This window comes from Balaenoptera physalus (assembly GCF_965194825.1).
Source record: "Balaenoptera physalus genome assembly, chromosome: 5".
Classification (NCBI taxonomy): domain Eukaryota; kingdom Metazoa; phylum Chordata; class Mammalia; order Artiodactyla; family Balaenopteridae; genus Balaenoptera; species Balaenoptera physalus.
The window spans coordinates 74,841,908-74,856,573 of NC_138884.1; the positions used below are offsets into that span (position 1 = coordinate 74,841,908).

The following is a 14,666-nucleotide window of genomic DNA, read 5'->3' on the forward strand; positions in this document are numbered from 1 at the left end:
AACGTTTATTGAGCTGATGTACTTAAATTTAAAGACTATATTTGCAAGTTTTGGTTTCTGAAGAAAACAGAGTTCAAGTAAATAATTTAATACAGTGAAAATTTATCAGGATGAAGTTGTAGATTTAGACTTTAAATGCATTAACACTCTTGTATTCACTGAAAGCTCCTGAAAAGAATCTCCACTGCACTAAATAATTGTATACTCCATCTGATAGAACATTATACAAGTGAGGCTTTAAAACCATTTTAGAATAACAACCTGAACTACTAAGAAACTTAAACTGGTTTTGTGAACACCTAGAATGAAAGGTATGTATCAAAATACTAATTATTAGGAGATGGGTAGATGGAAGGGTAAAGCTGAGGGAACAGGTTTAATGCAGGAACTGGAGCTCTTTTAGGGTCATCTGGCATTTCTTTTATCTAAAATCTCTCTAATATTTATTAGATCAATTGTAGAGATCATCTTGTGAAACATTCTAAACCCAAATTAGAAGTTAATCTGAAAGGCAAAGAAAGAAATTATAGAATGAAACAGAAAATTAAAGAATATAACTCTAATCTAGAAATATTTAAAAACTAGAAAACAATGTGTCAACTGTCACTATTCCTGCCAAACTTCAAGGCAAAATCCCAAGTATGAACTACTAACTTGCCACACCAGAGACATGTGAATCTTCCCAGCCTTGGCTACTCAAAGCTCAAGGGAATATGAAACAATAAGGCTGGACATTAAAGTGGCAAGCAAGGAGGGATGTGCTGGAGCTACTAGCTGGCCATCCTGACTAGTACCTTCTGGTGGCCTTAAGGTGTCACTCTACTAAGTTCACCAATTCCAGAGCAAAGCCTAATGCTTTATATATATATATATATATATATATATTTTTTTTTTAGTAGTCAATAAAGAATACAGAGTTACTAGTAGTGCCCCATTTGGGGCTCATAAAAAGTGTATATTATCATCAACAAGCACCAATATGCTGGTAAACTTTTAAATATCTTTAAATAATTCCTGCTAGACTATAAGCTTCCAGAGGGTAGGGTCTTTGCTCATTGCTGGATTCTCAGTACCTAGCAGTGCTTATTATATAATAGGTAATTAATAAACATTTATTGAATGAATCTTCCAGTCAGGATTGAATTCAGTCTTGCGTTCAAGACTCCCTTTGGAATCAACAAGATTTCTTAATTTAGTGGAGAAACAATGAAAAAATGTTTCTGGCATATCAATTTTAAATTTTGGATTATAAATATGAGGAAGTAATTATGTAAATGTATATGTTAATGGGCTTAAATAATATATGTATCTGTGTCTTTCTCAGCTGCAGAAAGAAAAAAAACAAGCAATTTGAAAAATAATTACTAAATTTTGTTTTCCTGCCTTTTCATTAAGTACATCTGTAGAATACAAAGGGAAAACAAAACACCAAAGTATCAATCTTGGGGGGGAAATTCCACACCTTTGAGGATATCAAAGTAAACCTATAGATCAAAAAAGGCAGACCTACAAAAAGACCTTATCACAAAGAAAAAGAACTTTACTGGCATTTTAACATTATTTTAAATTATTTGAACTAAGTAGACGTTAAAGACTTGAATCAAGAGTGACTGAAAAAGAGAGAATTCCCCTGAATCTCCATGACTATATATTGACTACACAATTTCCTTTGGTAAAATACATTCAATCTGACTTTCTACTCGTATTAGTATCTGTGACCCAGCATTTTCAGAGCAAGTCAAAAACAAAACAAATTAAAATTTTATTCATAATTACTTAAATTCATTGAAAAGTTATCTTCCCAAAATTTTAGGTGTCCCTTTTAATTATAATTACTACTAAAAACTAATTTAAACATAATTTAAATCACTGAAAAGATACCTTTAGAAAGTTTACATTCTACCTATTTAAGAACTTCTTAAGCCATTTGTATTTAACTTGAAATTTATTTTTAAATGTTGACTAACAAGTTAGATCTTCAAAGATGAACAAAACCGTTTTTATCTTCTGAATTATTATTTAGTTTTTCTTCTCTTGTAACTGATAATATCAAAGTAATAGAAACTATAATTTTTTTGATTACATCAACTGTTACAAATTACTCTCCTATTCCTTATTATTTAATAGATACATAGAAGAGAGATAATTTTAACACTGTTTTAGAACTATAAAAGTATCTTCTGTATCTTGTATTAGGTTAATTAAAAATAATTTTTAACAAGATAATTTAAGAACTTCTCAAGGGGTAAGAAAAGAAAAAACATTTCAGGTTAATGCAATGATACCATTAAGATACTATTATACTTGATTTAAATTAGATTTCTATTATGTCATTTATCTCAATGAGAATCTTAGGCTTGATAAGCTATTATGATATCGGCATTAATAACCTCCTGAGGAGATAATTTTAGAAAGATTTCTCTTTTACTTCAGTTTTCACTGTAGAAGAGTTCTCTCAAAATAAAATGGTTCACTAACAAGTGGTGACAAATATACTAAATGAAAACATTAAACATGTAACTGTATTAATATGTCATTTACTAAAAAAAAAAAAGTATAACATACCCATGGTGAAACATTAACAAGGATATAAACACACTGCTTTTTAAGAACAATTAACCTTTAGGATGAGTTAGCATTTCTGTTTCCAAAAGCCTATTGTCCCAAGATTCTTATCAGTGTCTTTACCAAAGTGTAATCAATACATTTGTACACAAATTCAAACCATTTAAAAAATCTGGACTAGTATCATCAATATATTAGTGTTGGATTTAAAAAAAAAAAACCCACAAACCAGTGAATCACAAAATAATTACCCACTAAAGATAGTCTTCTTTGTCCTAAAGAAAAGAATGGAAAGATGAGCTATCAATTTCAATCCTATCTCCTGATTACGGAAGTTGCTTAGGGCATAGGCTCCTTTCAACAAGCAAATGCTAAACTCATGGTTCTAAAGGGGAGCTATGCAGACACACTGAGTACACACTGTAGCCATTTAAGGCCAGGTTTTGACTTGAGTAGGCACAGAACTCCATCCAAAAGGAAGTCCAGAGATGGGTACATGCAAGAGCAGAATGTGGCCTCGGCAAATCACTTCCTCGCAACTTGATACTTTCACTGGTTATCCTTTAAAATCATGTTTTTGTCTGTTTAACATATTTAGAAGGAACAAAAACCAACTTGTTTCAAAAATATCTCTTTGGAAAAATAAGGTATAATTACAGGATAAATTTTGGTGACATTTTTATAGCCCCTTGGCAGGGGAGAAAACACTTAAAACCTTTTTTGATTCAAAATAGCCAGTGAGAAGTAAGAAGCCAGGAATCACTTTCACTTCCCTGTGGAGAGCAATGACTTAAGAGATCACAGACTTGCCTCCAACTGTTATGAAAGGTCTTTTAGGAAATCAGAAACTGAACTTTCAACATGTGTCTCTTAGTTTAGTTCTTTTCTCTACCAGACTGCACTTCATTTTCTGGTCAACTGCTTCTCCTATGAATATACATAGTTGTCCCTCGGTTACTGTGCAGGGTTGGTTCCAGCACCCGTCGTGGATATCAAAATCCATGGATGCTCAAGTCCCATAGGTGGTCCTCCATATCTATGGGTTGCACAGCTGCGGATATGAGGCTAACTGTACTTTTAAACATAGCACGAATACACAATTGCTGTCAGATTCACATACTGTAGAATTTTAATTAGTAAAAAATGTATTTACAGACATAAATATTTTTTCTATGAAATACCTATAAATTAAACCAATGCATTAGATTTATTCTTTCATTAATTCTACTGTATCTCCTTCCACTTTGCCTAAAAAGTCTCAGAATTATTTGTCATAAATAAAAATAAAACCATTTTTAATAGAATAGAAAACAAGGGACTGACTGAGGTGCCTAAGCTTACCAAACTTCTTGCTTTCTTTAGTTGTGCCAGTCATCTTGATCTTTGCAACTTCAAAGAAATCTTTAATTTCTCTCTCATAGAGTCGTGATAAATAATCCATGTAATTCTTAAAAAGAAAAGTAACACATACTTCTTATTAATAAAACAAACATAACAACTTCCATTTTTCAACCCCCTCCCCCAGTCCTTTGTGCTTGTTTTGAATATTGTGGTCTTAAAATTTTTTTTTTGAATTTTATTTTATTTTTTTTAATACAGCAGGTTCTTATTAATACGTATTAGTGTATATATGTCAATCCTGATCTCCCAATTCATCACCCCCCCACCCCGCATCCCGGCTTTCCCCACTTGGTGTCCCTACGTTTTTTCTCTACATGTGCTCTTAAAATTTTGATGCATTTCATAGGATATAAAAAGAAGGCTATTTTCTGTCCTTTAAAAAAATTAAACACATCATAACATTAAGAATTTACAAAAATACGACGTTGAACATAATCACACATTTTCATTTTTACGTATTACCTTTCACATATTTTAAATATAGTTACAATCATACTGTATAGGGTATTTGGGTTACAGCAATTATGTTTCTCCAGTCTCACACTCTAATGACTGCACAGTATTACGCTTTGTTGATGTGCCACAATTCAGTAAACCAATCTCCTAACACAGGCCACTTAAGTGGTTTCAATGTTTTGCTATGATAGACAATGTTACAATAAGCTTTTCACCTCTAATGAATTGTTTCCTTGGAATAATTTCCTAAGGGTGGAATTACAGTGCCAAAGAATAAGGGAATCTTTATAACTCTTCCTCCATATTGCCATGTTGCTTTAAAAACGATTAGACCAATCGACAGTGTCAATGGCAACGAAGGAATACACTGAGTTTTACCATACCTTGCCAGCATAGGGTATTACATTACCCCCAAATAGGTTACTTTCAACAAGAATTTAATTAATACATCTTACAGTTTTCATAATTAAATAATTTATTTTTTAAAAAGCAAATTTAATTTAATCTAGTTCAAATGAAAAAGTCTATTATTTAACATGCAAACTCATTTCTTCATCATATTTGCTTATCATCACATAAAAACATCTTATACCCTTACAAAAGATTCTTCAACAGTGGGAGACCATGTATTTTTCCAAGTCCTAAGTTAAATGCCATATGTAGAGTTTCACTAAATTTAAATAAATCCATAGCAGAAAAACTGCTGTACCTAGCTATTCTTTTAAATTTATTATGGAATCTACGCTTCAACTTCCTTTATTATTTCAAATTAACATACCCAGTTTTAGAGCAGGTTTACTTTGCTTTAAACATCAGGTGCACCTTTCAAAGGTATACATTATTTAAATGTTTGTATACTGACTCATAGTCCACCACTGATTTCTTTTTAGATATTTTATAGATATATCCTTATAAAACAATTTTTGGATAAAACATAATACAGATCCTGCTTTTTTCAATCTGTAGGCCATATACATTCCCACACAGTCTCTGTAAGAAAATTAGTCAAACAGGAAATTCTCTCCTGTGATCTTTGGGTAACTTTAAAAGGAAATATAAATTAAAATATACTCTAAAATTATTCCTATTTCATTGGGCTGTTTCACCTTTTCAGCATCTCATTTTTTCAAGTTTAAATTCTCATAACAATATTGATCACTGCAAATCATTGTAAAGGACTGACAAATGGGAAATTAGCTTCTTACAATTCATAAAATCTTCATTAGTGGTTTCTACTCAAATCACTCAATATTACAGACTGCATTCCAATACCCAAATTGTTTAAAGAGCACATTATGACCCAAGCAATTTAAACAGTTTCAAAACAGCTATTTTGGCATTTTGCAAACAGTGATTTGAGCAGACTACTGAAAATCATCTTCGTTTTCAATGCAATTCAAATGACTGAATAGCTTCCCCCAGGTCCTCAAGAGAATTCACTGGTGGGAAAGGCCACAGACAGGTGTGACTCTCAGTTCATTCATTTACCAAATTCTGACAGATATCTCTCACTGTGAGTATGTATTCTTCCTAGCACCTTGTATACAGCACCTTACTTAAAATTTAAATATTATGAATATAAATATTGTTATTTCAGGCAGTGTTTTCAACTTTATTTTGTGCTGACTGTAGAGCCTTACAGATAACTCCGTGTTTTACTTTCTCTTTACACAAAAAGAAAATTCCACAAACGTAAAACTGCGGTTAAGAGAAGATGTCCGAGCAATCTTCAAGACTGACTGCCAACCTCAGGGGGCTATTAGGAGAGGAAAGCTCATTTCCTACCTAAGCATGGATGGACCATCTCCATTATGAATTGCCCTACATGCATAACCCAGGGCCACAGTTGGGAAGGAAGGACTCTGACAGCAGAGCTCATTACATGACCAAGGCACCTCTATTTTCCTTAAGCTCTAATTATGTATACCAAACATCAGGGCTTTGCTTAGATTCAGCCATAAGTAGAGTTGGGGCAGGGTCTAGTGATTCTTATCCCTCAAGAATTTAAAACAGGCATTTCCTGGTCCTGCCAGAAAAGTGTGAGCTGTGTACACCCAACCAAGTGCAAATAGTACCTGGATTTAATTATCATTTCTTACTAAAGAAACACTGGTTTAGTCTGTTTCCTTCTTTCACTCCTTTCTTCCTCCTTCTTTCTTTTTAATAAAATCCTGTTTATGAAAACACTTCGGCTACCAAATTAGATTATGAGGCATAAAATACATGGTCTGTCAAAAGTTCAAAACACAGGATCAAGTAATATTCCTGGGAAATAAGTCAATTTCATTTAAAAAAAGCACATTAATATTGTCAATTGAAACTATACTGTGAGCAGAGAATGATTCCATAATTCAGTGCTAGATTGGCTATCGTCACGTTGCTTCACTTTAAATTACATTCATGAATACATTATATATAAAGATAGGGCAATAATACTCACTGAGAACACAATTAGGAAAAAGCTTATTGAGTGTTTTACTCATTTGAATACTCACTAGGGGACAAAGCACTTGTTGGCACAAAACTCTTAAGGAGATGTAACAATGTTTAATTATCTAAAATATTAATCCTCTTAAAACTTCAAAAGGCAAAGATTCCAGTAATGCAAATACTTTTCTTTAAGCTATCTCCAAATCAGAATTCTGCTGAATCAAAACAAAACAAAACAACACACAACAGTAGAGTACTGAACCCATGGGTTCCTGCTACGACGGCCATGTATCTAAGTCAGATCGTGTCATTCCACTACTCAAAGCGCACCAACACCACTCCCCCATCTCCCCCAAAGTAAAAGCCAAATCCTTACAGTGGTGCACAGTCCCTTCCAGATCTGCCCTGCCACACCCACCTTACCTCTCCCACCTGCCCCTCTAATCCTGAACCTGGCTTGCTGTTCTCCAACTACACTGGCCTCCTCGCCGCTCCTCAAGTGCTCCAGGCTGCTCTTGCCTTGGCGCACTTGCACTGTGCCGGGAAAGCTTTCCCCAGAAACTCCCACTGCTCACCCCTCCTTATTTTTAAAATCTGTGCTCAAATGTCACCTTCTCATGACACCTCTGACCATCCTTTTTGAAACTGCAAACCTTTCTGACGTCCTGGCATTCCCTGCTTTATTTTCTCTAGAGTCCTCAGCAGTACCTTCCAACAGGCTATACAACTGACCTTTGTGTCAGTCCTTCTCCACCAGCATACGCACTCTGAACAGGCAAGTGTTCACCTACTTCCTTCAGCGCTACATCTCTAGCGCTTACCACAGTGTTAGCACATAACAGGTGCTCAATTCATTTGCTGAATGAATATATGAATGACTCTTATCTTGTCCACTTGCTGACATTTAGTCAGTGGTATATACCGCTGTTCTTCTAATCTCCAAGTCTAGCAAGTTTGGCATCATCCTGTCCCTTGTCTTTGGATTCTCTCTTTTGGTTTATATTCTCTATGCCTATTATCATCTTTCTGGTTCAAGATTTCATTTCATTTCAGTTATTACATTAAGTTCTAAATTAGTTTCCCCCATCTAGGCTTTTCCCATGTGTGAAGAATACTGTTAGGTCTCAAGGCTCAGATTTTTTAACCTAACTTCTCACTCTTCCAGAATATGGAATTTCTGCTTTAATCAGGCTTGCCTTCTTATAGTCCTGGGAAAAGGGCATATTTTCCCACTTTTGTCTGCACATCTTGCTCCTCATCCCTGGAATGCCCTTCCTCTTATTTCTGGCTAATTTACTTCCACTCATTACTTAAAAGTCAATTCAAGTCCAATGTTTTCCATTAAGTTTTCCCCCGTGGCTTCCGGTCACGGATTTCCCTTCTCTAAACTGCCACATATTTAAACTCATTTCCAGTTTAGCACTTAATTTTTTGCTGATTGTTTTAATTATAATTGCTCTTCCCAGTTGTCCCACAACCAGGAATAGAAATACCCATGTTTCTGTGTGCCTAGAAGAGCGGAATGTTTGCTTAATAAAGAGGCACACTGCACTTGCTTAAAAGAACAGATTATAGATTCTTAGAGGGCAAATGTCTCACTTACAGCATCTTCATACTCCCTAGTTTCTATATTGTATATAAAGAAACTCAGGAAATAATTATAGCATTTAACTAAACTGAATGATGCTTCAGGCTACAGTATGGCCTAAACTACATTATATTGGAAGTTCAAAATCTAGCTCTTCTCCACCCAAGTAAATAAATGTTCTCCCTGGCTAATGAGCACTTAGAAATTCAATTATTTCCTACTTTGCTAAGAATAAACAATAGTATTTCAAATGTCACCTGGGGAACTGAACACATGGCCTCTTGATTCTAAAAGATTATGCTCTATATTCAGTAACTGGCATCAAATCCATACCTTTGTTAGTCCCTCATATTTTCCATAATCGGTACTCTTTAGCCACTCCATCAGCTTGGCATATCGGAGCAAGTCTCTATGAAATGGATGATGATTAGGTAAAGTCAGTTCAACAGAGTGCTGAGCAAGAGTTGAACTCTGATCATGGCCCTAGAATGAGTAAGTAAGTAAATAAATATCATTGACAGTATAAAGAAACATTGTTGTAACTAAAAATTCTAAACAGTGATCAAATATGGCCAAGCAAAACCAACAGCACATACAAAAATAAGAACTGAGTACTTACTTGGCTTCTTTTATCATCCTGTGTATGTGAACTGAACACCACCACCATAAAACAGTCATAAACACACAAGAATGGTTTCTCTGATAAATCAACTACTTGTTTTATCTTCTAAAGGAGTTGAGATGAATGGTTTTTTTTTTTTTTGAGAATGAATGTTTTAATCAAGCTTGCCTCTCCCATATCATTTTACAATTTACTAAGCAAATAAATATCATGATACAAACTGTATTAAGAAACACAGCAAATAGGGAAGTCATTCAAAACAAATTGTCTACATCTATGGTATTTCCATTGGAGTCTACAATATTTAAAGCAACAGATGAAAACATATAGGATATAGAATTTTGGAACTAGGAAGGACTACAGATGACTATAACCTGGGCTTTCCAGGATAACCCCTAATAATAGTGTAATTTTAATTTTTCCAATGATTTGTTAAGCAAATAAAAATATGATTTTGTTTTTCATCCTTGACATGACTTATATAAATTAGTAAGTTTTCAAACAGCCTGAGACAGATAATGCTTCCTGACTTCTGTTTTAGAGTATATAGAACTAGTAGATCATCTGATCCAATAGAAAAATTGAAGAACAAATTGACTCAAAGAGTTAAGTGATTTGCACAGGTCACAGAGGAGGAAAGCTAGAATCTGAACCTTAGTCATCTGAGTCTCACTTCTGTTTTCTTTTAAAAACATGTCAAACAAAATCATTTTAACCAGACTCAAAAATTGCCAAAGGTCAATCAATACAAACATTACATTACAGAAATGTTTTCTAATGGCCACATCAGAAGGATGACTGGGATTCCATTAAATCACAGACATCATATACTAAAGCATAAATAGATATTATAGTTTTAAGTCTGCTAAGGTCTCCAAATTGTGTTTTAACTAGTTACACTGACTAAAAGCAAAGAAAATTTGACAAAACTGTTATAGCTTATAAATGTTTTTCAAACATTCTGTCTTTATTAATAACAATATTAGATATCTTTTCATTATCCCAATCTTCCTCATTAATTTTTCTCAATGACTTAAGACTCAAAATCACTGTTTATGTTCTTCTACAACTGTGTACTCAGACCATTACATGTTAAGTTATATTATTTAATTTAATGTCAGGAAAGCTCTTCAATTAAAAACCTTTGCCTCTCCTGCAAAATGGAAGAGTTAACATTTATAGAGAATTTTACAGTTTACAAAGATCTTTCACATATATTACTATTCAAAGCTTTCTTTTGCAAACAGCATTTTAAAGATCACCATCATTTGAAAATTCACTCTGATATAAAGAACATCATTACCTTCAAACTATTACTATTAAGATAGATTAAATGTTATTAGTGTTAACAGAAAGATTTTAGAGAAAATGGTTCCAAAATACCTATAGGAAACAGGAAAATCAAATACTTAAATTGTTTAGTTCAATCACTAATATAGAGGGACTTGCCCCGTGGTCCAGTGGTAAAGAATCCACCTTCCAATGCAGGGGACGCGGGTTCAGTCCCTAGTAGGGAAACTAAGATCCCACATGCCGCTGGGCAAATAAGCCAGTGTGCCGCGACTACTGAGCTTGTGCACCTCAACAAGAGAGCCCATGTGCTACAAACTATAGAGCCTGCACGCCACAACTACAGAGCCCATGTGCGCTGGAGCCCGTGCGCCACAATTAGAGAGAGAAAACCCTCACGCCACAACTAGAGAGAAGCCTGCGTGCCACAACGAAGAGCCCGCATGCCTCAACAAAGACCTCACATGCCACAACTAAGACCCGACGCAGCCAAAAAAAATAAAGAAAATAAATAAAACAAATTCTAAAAAAATATAGAAAATGATCACATCTAGAAATCAAATGTGCTAAGAATTTTATTCTTTATATATTTTTAAAATTAAGACATTGTTTAAAGTTTCTTATTATAGATAAATAAATTAGTAACAATAAGAATTTACTGAATGCCTACTACCATGCTAGGTTCTTTATATATATAAATTCTAATCCTTACAATAACTCTGCAGACTACTTTTCTCCTCATTTAAAAAATAGCAAAACCCTATTATTAACATAATTTTAAAATAATATACTAGATTTTCTCCAAATTAAGCTAAGACAAATATGTTTTCTAAAAACTTAGTGAATTACAAATTTTCATTAGTGTGTGTGTATATGCAATATATAATATTATTATAATATAATAATATGTATTATAATATATAATATATATTAATATAATATATAATGTATATATAATATATATACATATACATATAACTAGAATTTATAATACAATTAGCTAATTTCGAACACTTTACTAAAACCAAGCACTGTTCTAAGTGCTGAGCATATAACAACACATTAATCCTCATAACAACCCTATGAAGTAGGTATTTTTATTACCCCCATTCATTTGATAGGGCAACTAAGATGGCACAAAGAGGTTAACTTGCCCAAGGTCACCCAGGCAGCAGAATCAGGATTTGGAATCCAGGAAACTTGGCTCCAGCATCCACACTCTTAACCACTTTGCTTTACTGACCTTCTAACAGAAATGACACATTCATGTTAAATACTGAACAAATTTTCAAGATTTGGGAACTCTTTCTATGTTAAGGCATGTTTATTTTTATTTTCTTAAAGGAAAAAGAAAATACGAGCAAAGTTTCAACAAACATCATGAATACCGATCTTAAGTAATCATAGTTCTTTCTAAGTTTTTAACCACATCAACCTATGTTTAGAACCACATCAACCTATGTTTAGCACATTTGTGAAATGTGCTTAAGGAAATAATTTTTGTGGCATGAACTGAATATTGCTGGTTTATTACACAGGTTTTATTTTGCTATATAATGTTTCTGTAAACATATGTTGAAAGAAAAATTTCCAAATTTAAGCACAGAGCAAAACCTCCCACAACTTCAGTTTTTTCCTGGCTGTACTTTTAGTTCAGTGCATAACTGGTCTTATCATGCTGCTAAAGGTGGAGCACAGAATCATGAGGTCTCTGTAGAACCAAAGGGGGAAAAGGGGCAGGGAACAGTTATCCTTTCAAGACAAATCTTTCAAAAAACCAAAAAATTTTTTACAAGGACATATCCCTTTTGCAAATATTTCCTCAATTTTATTAGCCTTAATTTGATTGCCTGCTTCCAATATCAGAATCCTAATTAGTGTAACTGGTCTGATTCCCCCAGATGAATATATTTCTAGATACATGAATCCCTAGTAAATGTGTAAGTTATGGGTAAGAGTCTATTATTTCAATAGAAGCTGAGTGTGTAAGAAGATCTAAGAGCCAAAAAATTTTTGCCAACTGTTAAAAATATTGCTCTTATGTTACAGTAAGAAGTGAATATTAAAGACACATTTCAAGTTTCATTAAAATATAGCTATGTGGAAGTATTACTGTGAAAGTTGTATCACAGAGAGTGTGCTCTGAATCAGTGATTCCCAAATGTGAAGATGTTCTCACTGGCCTGCAGCAATAAGAAAACAAGAAAAGGATGGGAGCCAGTTTCTCATAAAGGTAAATGTATTAATTTAGAAAGTCTGAAATTATGTTCTTCCTTTTCTTTTAGTACCAAATGTCATTTTAAAAATAAAACGATAGTGAAAGCAGATGGAGATATTTCTTTTTTAAGGTTTTTACTTCGTAAAATAAATTGGTGACTTGGTCAGTCTCCAAATTTACTTTTATTGATGTGTGAATTTTAAAAAGACCAGAAATCAGTGCTCTTAAATCACTGTTATGTTGTGGTCATTAGATTATTTCCACCGGATTCTTCTGTACCGTAGTTATAATATTATGATATCTATACATTTGCTATAAACTGCATTGCACGAACTCTGTTCAAGACTTGTCTTAATCTGTGATGCCATATCTGACTATTTAAATCCTCAGTAAACTTACTTTAGATTAAACCTCTTTAGCACTTATATATATGAATACTATGTATATGTGGCTATACAATTAACAAATTAATATACAAGCGTATCTCATTTTATTGTGCTTTGCTTTTACTGCGCTTTGCAGAAATTGCATGTTTTACAAATTGAAGGTTTATGGCAACGCTGTGTCAAGCAAGTGTACTGGCGCCATTTTTCTAAAAGCATTTACTAACTGCATGTCTCTGTGTCACATTTTGATAATTCTTGCAAAATTTCAAACATTTTCATTATTATATTTGTTATGGTGATCTGTGATCGGTGATCTTTGACGTTACTATTGTAATTGTTTTGGGGCACCACGAACTGTGTCCACATAAGACGGTGAACTTTAATTGATATATGTTGTGTGTTCTGACTGCTCCATCAACTGGTCATTCCCCTATTTCTCTCCTCCGGCCTCCCTAATCCTTGAGACACAGCAATATTGAAATTATACCAATTAATACTCTGATAATCGCCTCTAAGTGTTCAAGTGAAAGGAGGAGTCACACATCTCTCACTTTAAACCAATGATTAAGTTGACTGAGGAAGGCATGTTGAAAGCCAAGATCGGCTGAAAGCTAGGCCTCTTGTATCAAACAGCCAAGCTGTGAATGCAAAGGAAAAGTTCTTGAAGGAAATTAAAAGTGCTACTCCAGTGAACACTTGAATGATTAGAAAGCAAGACAACCTTATTGCTGATATGGAGAAAGTTTCAGTGGTCTGGAGAGAAGACCAAACCAGCCACAACATTCCCACAAGCCAAAGCCTAATCCAGAGCAAGGCCCTAACTGTCTTCAATTCTATGAAGGCTGAGAGAGGTGAGGAAGCTGCAGAAGAGAAGTCTGAAGCTAGTAGAGGTTGGTTTATGAGGTTTAAGGAAAGAAGCTGTCTCCATAACATAAAAGTGCAAGGTAAAGCACAACTGCTGATGTAGAAGCTGAAGCTAGTTATCCAGAAGATCTAGCTAAGATAATTAAAGAAGGTGGCTACACTAAACAACAGATTTTTCAAGTAGATGGAACAGCCTTCTATTAGAAGAAGATGCTATCTAAGACTTTCACAGCTAGAGAGGAGAAGTAAATGACTGGCTTTAAAGCTTCAAAGCACAGGTTGACTCTCTTGTTAGGGGCTAATGCAGCTGGTGACTTTAAGTTGAAGCCAATGCTCATTTACCATTCTGAAAATCCTAGGGTCCTTAAGAAGTATGCTAAATCTACTCTGCCTGTGCCCTAAAAATGCAACAACAAAGTCTGGATGACAGCACATCTGCTCACAACATGAATATTTTACTGAATACTTTGAGCTCACTGTTGAGACCTACTGCTCAGAAAAAAAAACTTTTAAAATATTACTGCTCACTGACAAGGCACCTGGTCACCCAAGAGCTCTGATGGAGATGTATAAAGAGATTAATGTTGTTTTCATGCCTGCTAACACAATTTCCATTCTGCAGCCCATGATCAAAGAGTCATTTTGACTTTCAAGTCTTATTATTTAAGAAATAACATTTTGTAAGGCCATAGCTGCCATAGATAGTGACTCCTCTGATAGACCTGGGTAAAGACAACTGAAAACCTGTTGGAAAGGATTCACCGCTCTAGATACCATTAAGAACATTCGTGATTCATGAGAAGAGATCAAAATATCAACATTAACAGGAGTTTTGGAAGAAGCTGA

The 14,666-nt window shown here is 34.1% G+C and overlaps 1 protein-coding gene across 12 annotated transcripts in view; it reads right to left on the reverse strand.

The window, feature by feature from the left end:
- EXOC1 (exocyst complex component 1) overlaps positions 1-14,666 on the reverse strand; it is a 60,291-nt gene that overhangs the window by 19,228 nt on the left and 26,397 nt on the right. For all 12 annotated transcript variants that reach the window (XM_082464469.1, XM_082464463.1, XM_082464462.1 and 9 more), the window contains 2 exons: positions 8,774-8,923; positions 3,907-4,012 (listed from right to left, as the gene is read on the reverse strand). In XM_082464469.1, coding sequence (XP_082320595.1) covers positions 3,907-4,012; positions 8,774-8,923 — 256 coding nt within the window. The remainder of the gene's footprint in view (positions 1-3,906; positions 4,013-8,773; positions 8,924-14,666) is intronic.